Source organism: Engystomops pustulosus, chromosome 9 (assembly GCF_040894005.1).
Source record: "Engystomops pustulosus chromosome 9, aEngPut4.maternal, whole genome shotgun sequence".
Taxonomy (NCBI): domain Eukaryota; kingdom Metazoa; phylum Chordata; class Amphibia; order Anura; family Leptodactylidae; genus Engystomops; species Engystomops pustulosus.
The window spans coordinates 33,407,613-33,426,926 of NC_092419.1; the positions used below are offsets into that span (position 1 = coordinate 33,407,613).

A 19,314-nucleotide genomic window follows, 5' to 3' on the forward strand; every position below is an offset into this window, starting at 1 on the left:
CAACCATTGCAACACATGGTAGATTTGGAGCAGCGTGGTAGGTATCACAGCAGCAAGCCATGTGACATCACCATGAAGGTTACACCGGGAGCGGCATGCAATCACAGTGCAAAGCAAGACAGCGTTATCAAAAGGGAAAAAAATAAAAATAAAAAAAAGAGAAAAGGGAAAAGCTAATTATAATTAAGGAAACTAAAACATTTCAAACACAATACAAGTATAAGCAAATACATGTGTCACTGCTACCTTAAGACAGATACACAACTACCCCCTATTGCATTGAATATACATGGATGAGTTGAAGCTATACCGTACTTATAGTCTACAGAGTTTTGTAATAAAGTTTGGATTACTCTGTTCACATCCTCATGTATATCCTTCACCAAGTCCATTGCTAAATACTGTTTTTTTGGTCCGAAATGCATTGGAATTCATTATTTAATGATACTGTGGAGTGTAATCTACAGCGAGGAGCCCAGAAACATTGGAAGTCAATGGTTGTGCATACATTGGAGGCCTGTGTATGAGGTATGCACTGATATATAGCTCAGCTGGGGTCATACATAAGATGTGAACAGAGCCCGATCCTTCAGACTGATGTCTGTAATGAAGGTACAGTGGGGTTACTAGTAACACACCGATTGCAAAATACATTGTCAACACATTGGTAGGGTTTATGAGTCTATAGGGTCCACGGGTAGGGTTTATGAGTCTATAGGGTCCACGGGTAGGGTTTATGAGTCTATAGTGTCCACGGGTAGGGTTTATGAGTCTATAGGGTCCACGGGTAGGGTTTATGAGTCTATAGGGTCCACGGGTAGGGTTTATGAGTCTATAGGGTCCACGGGTAGGGTTTATGAGTCTATAGGGTCCACGGGTAGGGTTTATGAGTCTATAGGGTCCACGAGTAGGGTTTATGAGTCTATAGGGTCCACGAGTAGGGTTTATGAGTCTATAGGGTCCACGAGTAGGGTTTATGAGTCTATAGCAGTGATGGCGAACCTTTTAGAGCTGGAGTGCCCAAACTTCAACCAAAAGCCGCTTATTTATTGCAAAGTGCCAGCGCAGCAATTTAAGCAGTAATGTATTTCTCTTTGTTCTTTGACAACTTTCAATTGTTCAGCCTCCTAAAGACACCAATGCAGTTAAAAGGAGGAGGGAGAATTCGCCCATCATTGTAGGAAGATTCTATAGGAAGATTCTTTGAGTCCTGTCTGGTGCACATCATGCTGGGGTGATGGCCTGGGTGCCCACAGAGAGGGCTCCGAGTGCCGCCTATGGCACCAGTGCCATAGGTTCGCCACCACTGGTCTATAGGGTCCACGAGTAAGGTTTATGAGTCTATAGGGTCCACGAGTAAGGTTTATGAGTCTATAGGGTCCACGAGTAGGGTTTATGATTCTATAGCATCTCTAAGTAGGCTTTATGAGTCTATGGTCTATGAATAGGGTTTATGAGTCTACAGGGTCGTTCAGTAAGTCTAAAGGTCAGAGAGTAGGGATTATAAGTATACTTGGTCTTTCAGTAGGGTTTATGAGTCTATATGGTCTATGAGAAGGGTTTATAGGTCTACGGGGTCTTTCAGCAGGGTTTAGGAGTCTACAGGGTCTATGAGTAGGGTCAAAGCAATAAACTTATTCTTATTTGGAAAGAGTAATGCTGCAATATTTCAACACCTAACCTGGCACAACTTGTGCAAATTAAAGTAACCAGGCCAATATCCTTCCATCGCCACTTAGGAAGAAGAAAGGGAAGTGTTGATATATAAACTGGTCATCTGCCTGGATGAAAATGGAGGTACCAACGGCAAAGATATACTATAATTCTGATGACTTGTAAGCAAGGATTCAGGGACCCCTGTACACTGTAGGTCTGTAAATGCCCCAGGACATAACAAAACATAAGGTGTTATTGCGATGTTATGGAGAAGTTGCTTAAAACAAAGTCTTCTTCTCTTGCATTTTCATATGATATTCTGCTATTGACTGCAGCTTCACCCCACAATGCCTTGATCTTCAACTATTGCCTACAACTGCACCCAACGGATTCCCTGCTCTTCAGCTATTGGCTAGTACTCCATCCAGAAGACCCCCTGCTCTGCAACTATTAGCTAAAGCTGCACCCCAAAACTTCATGAATGTACATTAATTTTTAATTCTGCTATCTGGTGGAAATGGCGATTAAAGCTGCAAAATCAGAGCAGAGTACTACCAGCATTAGCAGCGTACTTATATAGGGGCTGAACTGCAACACAAGACATAAACCATGGATAAGCAAGAAGCATGCTGAATAAAAAAGCAGATATTTTGTCTAATTCTGGGCACCCTCTGGAACCATTTATCATTTTAAACCCATGATGTTCTTATTGCGTCTTATCCAAAGGCAAAAAAAACCCAAACACCTATTCCATTTTATACATAGGTTTTTCCCAAAAGAAAGGCCCGATAATCACTTATAGGTCTACCATGACTAGACATCAGTTTCTGAGCATAGCAAGAGCAAACATATTAATTAAAAAAAAATACAAGTTATACTATCTTCCCACAAAACTTTATGTTAATCTTTTCTGTTCCTCCTGCTCTACAACATGCTGCCTGCAGAAAAGACACTATGTATAATCTGTTCAGCTCCTCCTGATCTATAACATGCTGCCCGTAAATTGGACACTTAAACACGTTTCTCCTTCCTTATAATGTACTTAAAGGAAACCTACCATTTCAGATCGTCGGTGTAAGCTGTAAACACCGAGCACCAGCTCAGGGTGAGCTGGTGCCAGTGCTTAGTTTCGTTAGTGTTATAAACCGCGGTTTTAACACTTTTAAAACTTTATAGCAGAAGCCGCTTCGGCGCTGAAGCAGTTTCAGCGCCGAAGCAGTTTCTGCTATAAAGTTTAAAAAGTGTTAAAACCGCGATACCGCGGTTTATAACACTAACGAAACTAAGCACCAGCTCACCCTGAGCTGGTGCTCGGTGTTTACAGCTTATACCGACGATCTGAAATAGTAGGTTTCCTTTAAAGTCCTGTCCTATAAACCCTTTAAAAGGAAATCTACCACCTGGATAAAGGATTTTATACCAAGCACACTGACATACTGACGTGTTTTCCCCTGACAGGAGCTGCTCTTTTTAGGATTTTAAAAGTATGCAAATGAGCCTGAGGGGCTCTCGTCTCCATTAAAACCTATGGAGTCTGGAGTCCCTAAGGCTCATTTGCATATATATATATTTTTTTAAAACCACAAAAATATGAAACCAAAAGAAGAAGAGATTGTACCAGGGGGCACACACCAGTATGTCAGTGTGCTTAGGTTTACAATACTTGATCCCAGTGGCAGTTGTCCTTTAAGAAGCAGTAAGAATCCCCAGTATCAAAACGGTTTCCAGTTATATTTTAAGTGTCTAACAAAGCAAATATTCAACATATACAGTATTCATACCTAAACTTAAATACAGGAGTGTTGCATTAAACACTAACCATATTTAAAAGTAACACTGGGTTCTGCATTAAGACCGAAATGAATAATACTGAAAAAGCTATATATAAAAAGATGAAAGATGTGTAGACAGTATATCTTGCTGAGATATTATATATACATATTTAGAGTAATAGTTACTGCCGTATACCAACAACAGAATTATTGCCCCTATTTTGCCCATTGAGATAAGGTCTACCTCGTATTTCAGATTTAGGTCTTGAAATGATTCTTACCTGTCGGGATAAATGCAGGTTGCTGTAACTGCATACTTGCTAGAGCCTGTTGGTAGTGGAAAACACTGGGGTTAAACACCGTAGTAGCCCCATTGCTTTTTTCAAGTGCTGGCCTCTTTGGTAAAGGTTGAAGTGCTCCAGGCTGCAGCGCCTATGAATTAGGAAGAGATTATTTGCAAAAAAAAACAAAAAAAAAAAAACATGCAAGATATACAATCCAGTATACATAATCACCTGCAAATGGATCATTTCTCAGAAGGAAATACAATTAAGGAATATCACCAAAGAATTAAAGTAAAAAAAAAAAAAAAAAAAAAAAAAAAAAAAAAAAATCACAAAATGTTGGAAGTAAAACCAAGAGGACCCTTGTCTGGAAACATAAGGCGTTTCACAAAGCTGATTACAGATTATGAGAGGGGTCTCTGGAACAGGTGTTTGAGGTCAGCAGGATATCGTTTGGCAAGAACAGTCCCTATAGAATAAGTATACTATGGATGACATATAGCGATTCTTATCAAGTCGTCTTGTGTGGATTTAGTTTTGAGATGAGCGAATTATCAAATATTCGTTTCGTAGAAGCTTCACCAAATTTTTCAAAAGATTCAACTCAAGTATGAATCTATTTGGTCGGGAATCGATGTTGCACCAACTGTCCTGGAAATTGGCATATATTCCCCACCCACTAAAGGGTTTTTTTTTTTTTTTTTTTTTTTTTAACTTTCCCTTCCTCCTCTCTAATGTCTGGATTGCATTTTACTAAGATATTTGTGACGCAGATTAGAAAAATTCTGATTTGTTTAGTTGAGTGAATAATGCCAGATTCGAACTGAATCTACAAACCAACGAATAGATTTGCTTATCTGCATTGATGTAGGTGCTCATCTAAAATTACACTCTTGTCAGCTGTTCTTCCAGGTCCCCCTAGAAGAGTCCTGGAACAGTGGGAAAATCTCCTGACCTGGTAAGATGCATCCACATTCATTGGGATATTGGTCATTTTATATCGGATATAGCAAATCTCTTTGGCAATTCTTCTTTTGACCTACCAGGTAAATAAAACACTAGTGGCCTAGACCCTAGAAGCCTACAAAGTGGGTTGTCTTCTCCTGCTCCTTTGTGGCACATCATGACATGGAACCCTCGGCCCACAGGAGAATCGTCTGGTACTCTGGAGGACCAGTCCGACACTGGATATAGAATATGACTGAAATATCATCTGCTAACATAAAAATGGGGAAAAGCAATTCCCCCAAATTTGGAATGCCAACAATTCTGGAATCTATAAATCAGTGGGGCACATTTACTTACCTGTCCCGATCCCTAATGTGCGTTGTCCGATGAGAATTTGGATCTTTCGCAATTCACATAGCTCGTGCGTCCGATTTCCTGCATCCGTCGCTTCCCCCACTGAGGTCCGCCAGAGATCACCTTCTTCCCAGTGCATGCGAGTGCTGAACTTGCGACACAATTTCGTTTTTAAACTCCGTGGTTGGTCCGAGTCAGTTGGGTTGTCTGGCGTCCACGCCCCCTGATTTGTGTCGCATGCAAGCCGGCGCACAACAATCCGATCACGTGCACCAAAAACCTGGGGCAATTCAGGGCAAAACTGTAAAAGGTCGGGAAACCCAACAAAAATGCGTTCCGCGGACCCTTAGTAAATGTGCCCCAATATCTACATCACTAAATAATGCAGGCCAATGCATAAAATTTGTAGCACTAAATTATTTGAATGCAAGGGACTAAGGCTTTGGGCCTACAACTTCAATTTCAAGGCAGGTTTCCTAGCAAGCACCTGGCTTCTAGTCTGTGCCCCCATTATCTGAGTATGGGTAATTGAGGTGGTGACCTTCACTCAAACACAGGTTAGGTTACTACGATATGATAAAATCTATCATCTACGGAAACTGCTCTTGTCCTTCAATGATATATTTGGTAAATTAATCAAATTTTGGGACAATTCTATGTTAGATACAAAAATTCAAGGTATTTATTTGGGCACATTGTCAAGGTTGATGTTGATGAAGTACTGTAAAAGGTGAAGCCTTTTATCGCTCGCCCCCTTGGATCTGAGGCGGAGCGGCCATCTTGCGTCATCCGGCTTTTGACAATCTATTACCTGGCTCATCTGTCCTCTCCTATGTAAACAGGTTTAATGGAAACACAAAATAATAATGGGTGTAGGAGGAAAAGGATGTTTTCACTAAACATTATCCTGACCTTGGGAAGAAGCTTGAAGCGAATGTGAAATATTAAAGGGGAGGTTTGTTTTTGTGCTTTTATATTTCACATCATTTCTCAGCAGAGCTTTATCGTTAAATTTTTTAAGAAGCTGAATGTCTGGTAAAAAAATAAATGCCTAGTTATGTAGCTCACTATATGCTGAAGGTCACAACAATCATGGCTGCTTGGTCACAATGGGTCTCATAGTGTGGGAAGGTCAGCTATGGTGCAGTTTTCGGAAACAAGTCAGCAGAATTACCCAGTAAATATGTAAATTTAAAAATCTACAGCAGGACCAAAACTGGTAGAAAATGTAAGTGAACCCAATGGAAATATGGACAGGAAAGTGTATGTGGTTTGTTTTAATTTGGCTCCAGTATAGGGGAAGCAAAGGAAATGGAGTAATATCTGCTAACTTGATGAGAGTTTTCAGGTTTCCTATAGAGTGTTCTTTCCCTCTACCAGCTAGCATTATGGGGGCAGAAGTCGCAATTTCCGGCTTCTACGCCGGGAATTCAGACATAGGGGCACATTTACTTACCCGGTCCTGTTGCAATCCCCGAGGTGCTTTGTCCTAAGAGGATGAAGTCCGGCGCGATTCACTAAGATCGTGCGCGCGATATCCTACATGTGTCGCTTCCCCGCTGAGGTCCGCCGGAGTTCACCTTCTTCTTCCCGGGGTATGTAAGTGCATGTCTTGCGACACAATTTGAATTTTAAATCCCGCGCTTAGTCCGAATCAGTTGGGTTGTCTGACGGCCACGCCCACCGATTTGTGTCGCATGAAAGTTGGCGCAATTGCACCAAAATCCGATTGAGTGTGCCAAAAAAAAACTAAATGCGGCGCTAATCGGAAATAGTCGGAAAATCCGAGGGAAATTAGGTCCACGCACCCTTAGTGAATGTGTCCCATAATCTCAGCTTGCACGCCTGTTTTCAGGCATACAAGATGATCCTATAGGTTATATTAGACGTATATGATGGGACCTGCCATGACTGACATGCTCAGCATTAGTAATTGGATCGGACACCTCACTGGACATATCTATGGCATCTTTCTGACATCTTGCTGGCACATAGCACTTCCTGTTGGCCAGATCACTTTGCAGAATACTAGCGATACATGATGCATATTCATTTTCTGTATTATACCCTATGCTACTAGGAATGAATATTACATTCTCATAAGGGACTAGAATTGATTACTGCACCAAAATCCTGTGCTCTGCGTTATGCTGCTCATATTACTTCGGTGTCCCACACAATAGGAGAAATAATATGTAGGTCATTACAAAGTGGATTAGTGAGAAGACACCTCCTCATCCTTCTAAATGAATTTTTAGTTTGTCCTTTTGTTAGGTTGATTTTCAAGGACATTAACCATTTCTGACACAATGTAGACTGCAATTCCTAGGATCATGAATGGTGGTTGTCCTCAATTCCCTTTAAACTAAGAGCCCTTGCTAATAACACGACAGAAGGTCCTGCCACTTAGATCTCCATTGATCGAATGAAGTGTTCAAGTCTCCTGCAGTGCCACCACTGGAGAATCTAAGTATTACAATGATCTTTTTGAAATAATGCGGTATTTTTGGGTATAGGTCCTTCACATTAATAGCCAAACTCTTTAATTGTTATTACATAGATATCCTGTGGCCCACAAACAGATGTTTCTCAGATATATACGAATGTATTGGGCATGCACTAAGTTTTATATGACTTCCCTGAAAGGGTTAATGATAAAAAAAAAAAATATCAATAAATTGTTTTTGTCAGACAATATTTCAGTACTTTAAAGAAGACATCCTAGAGGCTGTAAATAGAAGCAGATCACCTAGTGCAGGACCAATAGAGAACTTCTAATACACAGACACAGTAGGATATGGGGAAGGGATAGATGTAACACCAAATGTAAACTGTAGGGTATTTCTTGTAGGGGTTGAAAATTCTGGTTTGCAGTCAAATGCTGTATAATAGATACAGACAATATATAATAGACATTAGATAGAGAAGTGATGGATTGGTATTACTTATATATAAATATAGCTTGAGTAATACATTTGAAATATTTAATGCGTCTATGATAGATTGATAGATATAATAATCAAAAAAACAGCAGTACAGTCCTGGTAAGTAGTGGTAATGGGTGCTATCCTTGACTCTAACCAGTCAGAGTCCAGTAGATATCAATTCAAAGAAGGCGGCAGCACTCCGAAATAGTGAAAAAAACTTGGTGTTTATTCCACCTCCCACAAGTTTTTTTCACTATTTCGGAGTGCTGCCGCTTTCTTAGATAGATTTTTTAGGTCTGGGGGATTCAAACTTAAAACTTAAATTTTAAGAATTAAAATCTTAAAAGTATTTCAAACAAGTTCTCAATTTGAATCTTGGTTTTCTTGTTAATTCCCCATCTCTCTAGGTTCCTCTATCTCTGCCCCCCCAGGTTTACCTCGCTTTGTCCTCATCCATCAATGTTGCCCCACCATTATGGTTCCTGCCTCCTTCTCTCTGCACCCTCTCCTAGCATTTCCCAATTTTACCCCCCATTGTTCTCTAGGTTCTCTTCTCCCTTTGTTGCCCCCTATTTATTTCTCCATGTCTCATCCATCTAGCTGGGATGAGCCTGATGCTTGATGCTTGATGTTAACTTCATTCCCATTTAGCTGGTAGCTCAACCCTTGATAGATATCAATTTTGCAATTCTGCTAATAATCAGAATTTTGTTCCTCTCTATGGGTGAATAAATCTATTTAATTTAACTGATTGCCCATCCCTAATTTTACATAGTTATTAAGGATACAAATAAATCATTATACATATGACTTTATTTGGCTATCATATATTTATATATTAAAAGATATTAGATAGAAAAAAAATGAGCCAGCAAGATATGAACTGGCCATCTATATAGAATAGAAAGATATGAGCTAGATAGATAGAAGCTATCTAACTAGCTAGATTGGAGATATAGGGGGTGGGGGTTATAACTTCAAGTGGCATAGAACCCCTGAAATAATCACAAATGCTAGTGTATTAATAGGACTTGCAATTATTTTCCCCTTTTTGCCACCTCCACGACAGAGGGGCGTGAAGAAGGGAGCGGCCAACCGGGAAATGGGTTGGTGTTGGGTGTTCCCTTACCAAAGCCTCAATGTAACGGGCTGCGACAGAGTCGGCACTTGTGCACCGGCGTATGATAAATACCCCCCCCCCATAGGGTTTTACCTAGTTATTATACTTTTACACCTACTTATAGGATATAGATTTCATATCCATCCAATATTTTACATATTACATCTTACATGCACCATTAATTCGAATTGTTATTATATTCCTCGTATCAAAAGAAAACACAGGCAGAACAACTTGTAAATGAAAAAAAAAAAAAAAAGACTCAAAAGTGTAAAAGTATAAAATATTGATGACCGTAATGGAATTATCCAGACATAAGCTGCAAACCAGGAGACAGGTTATTGTCTATATTCATGTAGATAACACAAACATGTAAGTAACTGGAATTCATGCATTTGTAGATGGTGACATGCAAAGCAAGAAGGTCATAGGTCCAAGTACCAGGTCAAGGGTGGCCTTGAGGGGTCGCTTCAGTGATGTGACAGCTGGCTGAGTCTTAATTAGCAGGCAGGGAGCACATGATGGCAATGGGCCAAAAAGGGGTCAAGCACAACAACATAAACAGCAAGCAGAGGCGTGTCATAAGAACAGCGACATTGTGGACAGGTGAAAAGAAGAAAAAAAAAAAAAGAATGCATTATATATCGTATTAACACTACACATGCACGTGATGACGACTATTGTTAATGCATTAGAATAAAATAAAACAGCCTTTATTATTGATTTCGGAAAAGCACCAACCCAAACTATCAAATATACGGTATGTCTCCTTATCTCTTAAAGGGTAGGCCCATCTTTAACTATAACCAAGTTCTACATAGTATCACTTGTCTTGTACTGATGATTCCGAGTTGTGATCAACTTTATTGAATCACTGTACATTGTCTCATGGCTCATTCCTGGCTCTATGCACAGGGGCGTAACTTGAGGGGGTGCAGAGGTTGCGATCGCTCCTGGGCCCAAGAGGTTTAGGGGGCCCTTATGGTGTCAATTTCCCATATGAGAAGATTATTACTATAAAGCATACATTATAGTCGGGGGCCTGGCACAGTCTTTGCAATGGGCCCATCATCTTCTAGTTACACCACTGTCTATGCAGACCACGAACCAACAATGTATTGGGGATTTCAGCTCTGAAGCCTATAGAAAAGTTAATGCAGCTCAGGAATATAATACAGTGCATGTAAATCAGTACAAGACAGGTAATGTAATGTCATTGACGTGTGAACTCATCATTTGTATGTAAATTATTTTACCGTTGCATCCTTAAAACGTTATGTTGGAAGAGGAGCATACACTTTAATAATATCCGATAAAAGATTCCTAATAACCACGCTAAACATATTTTCATTTGCGGAGATCATTTTTGCAAATTCAGTTCCTAAGTACTGATCTTGAAGACCACAGCCAAAAAGAAGAAATGCAATTTGTATGTCCTCTGTGTTGGTTTTATTAACCACAGAGGTAGCAGCCATAGCAGCTGCTATGGGGCCAACAGTGTCAGGGGGCCCCAGAATCTCAGGTATTGGGTGTGTATATGGTGATATGTACAGTACATGCTCCATATGTGATGTGTGTATGCTGTATGTCCATGTATATGTTGCATAGGCGTGTATGTGCAGTTTGTGTGTATATGCCGTATGTATGCATATATGGTGGGTGTATAGAGTATATATCGTTATATGCATACAGCATATACACACATACCGCATAAGTATATAAAATGTGTGTGATTGTATAAACATGTGTATACATATATGTATATTTTTAAAGGTGAGAGTGGGCCCCATTCACAATTCTGTTATAGGGCCCACCCTCTCCTAGTGGCGCCCCTGGAACCATGTTCCATGACTTGTGATGACGATTTGGAGCACTGAAGTTCATGTGTATCCAATTTTGGAATATGGAGTCCTAAGAAAGCTGTAGGAACTAACTTTATTGGGGAAAATGAATGTGATAAAGTGGGTTCCCTGCTAGGGACCTCCTTCCATTATCTAGAGCTAAGAGCTGATAAGGAAGAGTAGAATTTTCCATGACAGATATGGAACATACATGGTAAATAATGGAGTTAAAAGGAAATCTACCATCAATATCTATCATGATAAACCAGGGAAACTTACTGATCCAGGCACAGTGACTCTAGTAATCTTTTTATATTTGTATCAACGGCCTCCTTCCTTCCTAAAAGTAAACTTCTAAAATTAAATTATGCTAAAGAGCCAGAAGGAGTGTGTTACCAGAGTCCCTCCATGCTGCAGCTTCACCTGCTGTTACACTTTTTCCCCCTGCTCTCTCAGCACTTCCTCTCCCTCTGCCTGATGTTATCTTGTTGCAGCACAGGAAGTTTTAACCCACAGTTGGAGGGGGTAGTGCTCCTAGCACACTGTAAAAGCCTGTGAAGATACAGTTCGGAGGGGCTCTGGTAACACCCCCTTTTGGCTCTTTAGTACAATTATAAAAGTTGATTTTATAAGGAACTAGGCCATGGATAACAAATATAGGAAGATTACCACATTCACGGTGCCTCGATCTATGAGTAAGTGTCCCTGGTTTATCATGATGGTAGATTTTCTTCAAAGGCAATCTGCCACATTAAAAATGTAGTCCAATCTGGAGGGAGTGTGGCATAAAACAGTAAAACCACCTACTGGACTTCTAAGCGCATTAAATAAGGGTGACAAATTATGGGCTGATCAGCTCTTAGCTGCAGATTTCAAGGCCACAAGTTCCCTTAAAGAGGGATTGCACCATATTTTGGGCTTCTATCAATCTGATCATGGGGGGCCGATTACTTGAACCCCCACCAATCCTTTTTGCGCTAACTGATGGAGCAACAGGTTGAGTATGCATGCGTTTTGCTGCAAAACGTAATACTAAGGGAGCCCTGGAAAGTTGATGAGCACAGCGGTAAGGTATCTCTAGCACCCCCATTCAATCCAGTCTATGAGACTACTGGAGATACCAAAGTACTGTGCTCAGCAATTTTCTCCACTTACTTAGTATTGAATGTATGACATCCAATAGAACACATGCTCAACCTACTGCTTCTTTAATTAGTGATAACAAGACCCCTATTCTTGTGATCGGTGGGGATCCCACTAATCAGACCCCCTCTGGACAGGTCGTTAACCCCTAACGACCTTAGGGTTGTCTTCATAAGCCTCAAAAATTCTTCTAAATGACTAATTTAAATGGTAATACCCCTGTAGCTGTGCCTCTTCTACCAGTGGTCAGGAACTGAACGTAACCCTAGTTATTGATGATGGGAGGAGGTGGGTTGCTGCTTTTGAGTTGCGTGAAAAGCAATTTTTGCTGATAAACAGCTACTGAAAAGTGCAGGGGATGATATTTCATGTGGATGATGGAAAAGACAGAACAAATATTATTTCCCATACTACAAAAATGCATCAATCAGTAAAAAATTCTATACATTTTAGTTAATAGAAATAACCTGAAAGTGCAAGATCTCTCCCGAAATTTATGTATTCAGTTACTACACTACCAGATGCTGGGGCCCTATAATACATTATGTAATATATTACAAAAATATATATTAATATATATTTATTATATATTAGTTTTTGTACCCTAAAAACAGGATTCAAGTACAGTAGCTATAAACTTTATTTCTAATGTACATTTTTTAGGCGTTCTCCAATTTTAACCAGAGTTTTCATTCTTGCTAACATGAGTGGTTAAAGGCAGAAAATGCACAGGTGCAAACACATTAGGGTAGATTTTCATTAGACCCAATTACAAAATACATTACATTTGGGAAGTTTACTGTAATAGTAACATATACATGTCCTTGGGTGCAGACGTGGGTTGCTGAATTTGCAGAAATTGTGCCTTGTAAGCAAAAGGCTATTAAACAAAATTACAACTTATTCAATACATTGATTAAATCTACCATCCAAATGAAGTATAATAAATCAGGGGCACATACTTATAGATCCCGGCACTGTGTTTGTGGTAACCTTCTTATATTTCGTATCCGCGCTTCTAAAACCAACTTTTAAAATTATGCTTCAGAGATCATCCATGCTGCAGCTTCACAGGCTGTTACACGGTTTCCAACTCCCACTTGCTGCCTCAGCACTTTCCCCTTCCCTCTGCCTGATGTAATCTCACAGCAGCAGAGGAAGTTCCAGTACCCAGTGGGAGGGGAAGTGCTCATTGAACACTGACAGCATTTGAAAAAATTGCAAGGAGGGGCTCCGGTAAAGCTCCCTTCCAGAGCCCTTCAGGCTCATTTGCATAATTTTTAAGTTGATTTTAGAAGGGAGGAGGCCATGGATAACAAATATAAGAAGATTGCCACAGTCACAGTGTCTGGATCTACGAGTAATCCGTGTTCAGGACTTGCACCTTCGCTTAGCCAATTCTTAGCCATGAAAAACAGAGCTTTACATATGTTTTCCATAAGTCACATCCTTGTGGAATCCAATTTTTTTATTGATCAACCCTTCTAAACTATAGAGTTTCGGTTATCTGCCAAAAATAGTTCTGACTACGAAACTACTTTTTAACAAAACTGTTGCACGGTACGTTAAAGTGATGAAAGTGAGGACTTATCTATCAAAAAGTCTGGCATTGAGCACAAGATTCGGTCTTTTTTCATGATCGTGGCATGAGCTTTTAATGGGGCCGTCTACTTTCCACAAATAATAGGATGTTGTCTGTGAAACTAAAAGTGCAACAATTTTCCAATATACTTTCTGCATTAATTCCTCACAGTTTTCTGATCTCTGTTTTCGGTCATTTTAAAGAGCTTCATTTTTTACTTCCTCTGGATAGAAACTGGTCCATAGTCATGTGACGTCACACAGGTGCAGGGCTCATTATATCCCTGGTCATGTGATGTCCCAAAGGTGCACGGTTCGATATATTCCTGGTTATGTGATATCACACAGGTGCATGGCTCATTATATCCCTGGCCATGTGATGTCACACATGAGCACAGCTCCTTATATCTCTGGTCATCTGATGTCACACAGGAGCATGCTTTTTATATAATAATAATTATCTTTATTTATATAGAGCCATGAAATTCTGTAGCGCTTAAGATCACAGAGAGTAATCAGATCTTCGTGATATATAACGAGCTTGCATCACATGGGTGACATCACATGACCAGGGATATAACAAGCTTGCACATGTGTGACATCACATGACCAGAGATCAGTCTTTATCCACAGGACGTGCTGATGAAGCTTTGTATAGAATGACAGCAAGCAGCAGTGAGGAAAAAAGTGAGGAATTGATACAGAAAGTGATATTGGAAACTTGCAGAACTTCTCATTGCACAAACCATACTAATTGTTTGCTGAAAGTGGAGGATTTTGCCCACTCTGCGACTAATGTAAGTCTCTTTAAAGGGAACCTGTCATCAGAAATGGTCCCAAAAAATCACTACCAGTATGTTATCAAGCAGCTTAACACCTTCCAAATCATGTTTCTTTCATGGCTCAGTTGGTTCCATCATCCAGAAAATCTACTTTGAAGTGAGATGTAAACTGGTATAAAGTCAAGGAGGCGGAGAGTTTAATATTGAAGCTCTCCCCACATCCTCCCATGTGATTGACATAATGCACAGGACTTCAGGAGATCAGCCTGATGATGTTTCTGGATGCAGTGAAGGGGATGTTGTGAGGCAGGGAGAGCTTGACTCCAGTGCTAAATTCTCCGGCCTCCTTGACTTTATACAACTAAATCAGATCTCACATCAAAGCTGATTTTCTGGATGATGCCACCTTACATGACCATGAAACAAACATCATCTGGAAGGCGCTTAGCTGCAGGACAACATACTAGTAGTGGGTTATTAGGTCAGTACCCGCTGACAGGTTCCCTTTTACTTTTTTTGTAAGGTTTGCTGAAATCAAAGTACAAAAAGACATCACTTCTGAACACATAGTAAATAGCTTAAGAAGACAAATACACACATCTGAAGAAGTATACATCCTGCAAGAGTTAAGTATGTTAATTAGCCCCATGGCACCAAGACTCCGGAGAGAGGGAGACAGGGTAAGCCCTTACCATAGCAGCTGCGGCTGTTTGGTTCACCTGGTGCTGAGCTGCCTTTATTTTGGCTTGCAGGTGTGCAGGGGGATGAAAGTACTTGCATTTCTCCCTAGAGCATCGGCCTTTGATGTAATCCATGCAAACAGTTACAGTGTTCTCATTGGTGTCAATCATGGCAATATCTATGGGATGCGCATAGCGGCAGTCATTCTCACCACGCGTGCAGTTCCCACGCTGGAATTCTCTGCAAACCTAAGGGAATGGGATTTGAATAAAAGTTAGATTCGATTCTACAACACAAGTGAAACTATCAAATAGGTGTGACCGACTGTCTTGTTGTAAGTGATCATCCCACATAGTTGTGATTTTTCGGTATGTGAAGGGGTCATAGATGTTCACATCTCCCTGTTGATTAAGTGGTTATTAGTGATTGTTAAATCCTGTGGATAGTTAATAATAAGCTGATCTGTGGGGGTCTGATAGCTGCGACCCACATAGATCATGAGAATGGATCCCCAGAGGAGGGGGGTTCATTCTCAATAATAGAGTGGCAGGTCCGGCATGCTCCAATAGTATTGAATGGCAGGAAGCCAAAAATGGAGGGACTACAAGTGCCCTATGTGAAGCAAGAAGTAATGTGCATGTATGACTACCTCCCATGCACTGCTGATAATGTTGTGCACTGCAAACCCCCATTTCGGTGATAATTCACAGAGTCAGGGTTGCCATCAAGGGGGGAGGGGGGATACTGGGACGCCAGTCACGGGTCCAGCCAAGATAGAGGGGCCCCCTGGGAACCTTTATCCCCCTATTCTCAATCATTTTTAGCTCAATACCCCACTGCTCTACATCAATGTTACAGGCCACACTCTCGTAGCCTGTGAGATAGAGGTGATGCAGCACAGGTGACACACGTGGGGTTTTAAACCCGTTTTGCCAGTTTTTAAGCAGCCCGTTAAAAAAAGCATCTGTTTTTGCCCTGTTTTAATTAAGACAATTGGTCAAAAACTGATGCGTTTTTCAAAAATGCATGCATTTAACGGACAGCTTAAAAACGGTCCAAAAACGAGTTCAAAATGCCACGTGTGCCGCCGGCCTAAGAGCAGAGCTGTCCCGGGGCAAGTGGACAGGTCCATAAATCGCTGCCTGCGTTGCAGCTCACGTGGATGCTCTGGAGGAAGAGGAGAAGGAATAACATGAGTATCCTGGAGAGGATATACGAGTCATCCCTTTAATTTTACAGACTAAAAAGATATATTTTTTTATACTGGGAAACAAATTTCACATGCACATTTGTTCTCTGATACCAGGCAATCCTTGGAGGATGTGACATGTCCATAACAATATTACATGTCGCTCTGCACCCCATCATTTCCTACAAGCCACTCATTATCTATTATTATTACATTATGCCTGAGCTAATAACCAATGCCTTCCCCTGCCATTGAATTAGGAAGAATATCATGTAAATTTACAGTAAATCTTAGCAGTAACCATCATTGGACTGATAAGTAGTGGCCATGATCAGATTCATAAACTTACCTCCAGTTTGTCTGTGCGCACCAGTTTCTGACCAGCAGAGCCACCAGGTACTGTAACCGCTGGATTCCCAGAAACCAGGACAGGGGTATTTGGTAGAAGCTCTGCAGGTACCAGACCCATGCCTGGGGAGACATGACTCAAGTAGGGACTAAAAGCCATGGAGGGGCTTGTTGCAAGTGATGGAGTCACAGGGAATGTCGTCTGTAAAGAAGGAAGAGAAGTTGATAAGTGACATGAATGTATTATACTAAGGATTCTCATGGTGTTCTCTGATCATTATACGCCTGTACTGTTGTTATACACCATGTCTGTAAAATCCCACAGAAATCCTTCCAGATCACACAGTGCTCACATGAGGATGACTAAATAACCCGGAGTCATGTCTGCAAATCCAAAAAACAGCCATAAGCGACGCGTCAGCTGCTCCTGGAGACTGGGATCATTATTATAAGCACTCGCTACTCATCTTTTATTCATATGTTTTCTTTACTATGCAAAAAAATGAATAATCTAAATATCAAAACGGCAAAAGTGAAAAATTGGAAATGTTACTGTATTCCCATAAGACTGACAGCACCCGTCAGGGCGACAGCCAGAGCCCTCCCTATAAGGGCGACAGCCAGAGCCAGAGCCCTCCCTATAAGGGCGACACAAAGCATCCTTAAAGTTACAGATCCTGTAAGGGTGACGACCACAACATCCTACGTGTCACCTTATACCCCATAAATGCCAGTGATATCCCCCTTCGTACCCTGGTGTAACTATTTATATCTTCCTACCATGTGGTTTACCTGGTTCTAAGCATTATTTAACTAAAACTCCAGCTGGTGATAGATTTTGGAGTTATCACCACTTAAAGTAGGTCATACACTGTGCTGGGATCCGCCATTTATTTATCTTGTGAATTCTCCTGCTCCGTCACTTATACTCCTGACCTCTTTTTTCCCTTAGATACCAAGGTAGTAGTTACAGGAGCTCTTATCATCCGGGTCATAAGACCTTCAGCTCGTGTTATTATTGTATTACATTTCACAGAAATGCTGGATCAAAAGTAAAAAAGCATCACCAATATTTCCTTTCTGGATACAGTGTTTCACTGCATCCTGAGAGAGAGCGAAAACAATGTGAGTTATCTGACACTTGTTACATTGTATCAAGTAGCATTGGATGGTGATCCTTCTGAAGTCAGCAAGTCAACACTAAAATTCCATTAGCCCAGCCCCTGAGGAGCTAGAAGGATATCAACCTATTTGTGCTGTGATTTTCTATCATTTCTTGTATTATAATTTAACCCTTTATAGATCACACTTAACTCTCCCTACCTACTTCCCCTATTCTTACTTTTTGTAATTTCTAAAAGTTTTGTACCTTTTTACTTAGTAGAGTCATCCTGGATATGCTGTTGCAACTCATTTTGATTGGCCAGCCAGGGCTAAGTAAATCCCTATAGGCCCAATAATAGCTATGGTACATAAATTTGATTAGATTTTAGGAATCATGCCAATTCTACTCATGTTTCCTCTGGTGTCGCCACCAAAACCCTTTATCTTTGTGTATCTTTTCAAGGCATTTGCTGCAGCTTGAGAAAATAGGTAGACCCCCAAAGTACTTCCAATTTCTCTTTAACCCGCTCGGGTACATACATTTTCTTAAAACCCGGACCATGTGGCAGCCATATTTTCTGGCATCATAGTCATACATAACGCTAAGGGTAAAATTATGGCTACTGAATTTAGCTATAGTTCTGAGGGGAAGCAGGGACTCCTAGCAGTATATTTGACAACAATGCCAGGGTCCAGTTAAGGGGGCGGTGTTATTCCCTGTGTTAACCAATACAAATATGTTAAGTGGATCCGGATCATGTATCATGTAACAGGGGTGAACCCCTTTGAGTGGCTCCAGTATATAGTGTTAAATGATCATCATAAATGCACATAACTTAAGCGTCGGGGATCTCATAAATGCAAAGCGCAGCTTTTTAGCTTGATGTGAAATGAATTCAGCATCTGTTAATTACGGCGGCTCGGTACATGTAACTTATCACTTAGTGACATTATGTGTGATGGCTCAGGCTTTCCGCGAGGCCTCGCCCTGTGTCTGAGTGCCAGTATTTAGAAATAATAGACGCCTTCCAGATGGGTTTTGAGGTTAAGTGGGATCCATGCACATGATTATTCATGGTAAGCAGGACTGTGGCAGCCAAAACATTCCCTATTAACTCGCATTTATTAGGCAATACTTGGTGGCTGGCTTTCTACGCCCCCAGTCTAGAGATTAGTCTGGAGCCATCTATACTAGAATTTCATACATTCATACTACGGGCACAGGTAAAAAACAACTACACAATTTCTGAATTGAACTTTGCCAAGACATATTCCCTATATAATTATGTTGTGCAGGTAAGTTGCTATGATTAACTAATAAAATGGATTTATATTCCAGGATTATAGCTTCCTCTAGTGTCCTCACACTGCTGTTCTCTTTACTCTCTGTATTAAACTGTTGCACAGTCCTAGGGGCCGGTTGTGCAAATTAGGACTTCACTAGGGACAGTTTTTGTTAACTGTCCCTTTCCCTCCTGTTTCTGCTGGTTCCCAATACCTCTTACCCCTGCAAGCAGAGCCTGAATTAATCATTGTTTTACCTTATTGTTACCATAGTGATCTGCAGTTTTAAAGGAAATCAAA

General features: G+C 40.7%; 1 protein-coding gene across 6 annotated transcripts in view; it reads right to left on the minus strand.

The window, feature by feature from the left end:
• The window catches only part of MBNL3 (muscleblind like splicing regulator 3), a 46,036-nt gene that overhangs the window by 7,235 nt on the left and 19,487 nt on the right, over positions 1–19,314 (minus strand). For 4 of the 6 annotated variants that reach the window (XM_072122928.1, XM_072122926.1, XM_072122931.1 and 1 more), the window contains exons 3-6: positions 16,628–16,828; positions 15,101–15,337; positions 9,503–9,556; positions 3,710–3,860 (exon numbers count right to left, since the gene is read on the minus strand). In XM_072122928.1, coding sequence (XP_071979029.1) covers positions 3,710–3,860; positions 9,503–9,556; positions 15,101–15,337; positions 16,628–16,828 — 643 coding nt within the window. The remainder of the gene's footprint in view (positions 1–3,709; positions 3,861–9,502; positions 9,557–15,100; positions 15,338–16,627; positions 16,829–19,314) is intronic. The other 2 variants (XM_072122929.1, XM_072122930.1) reach the window with 1 other exon arrangement.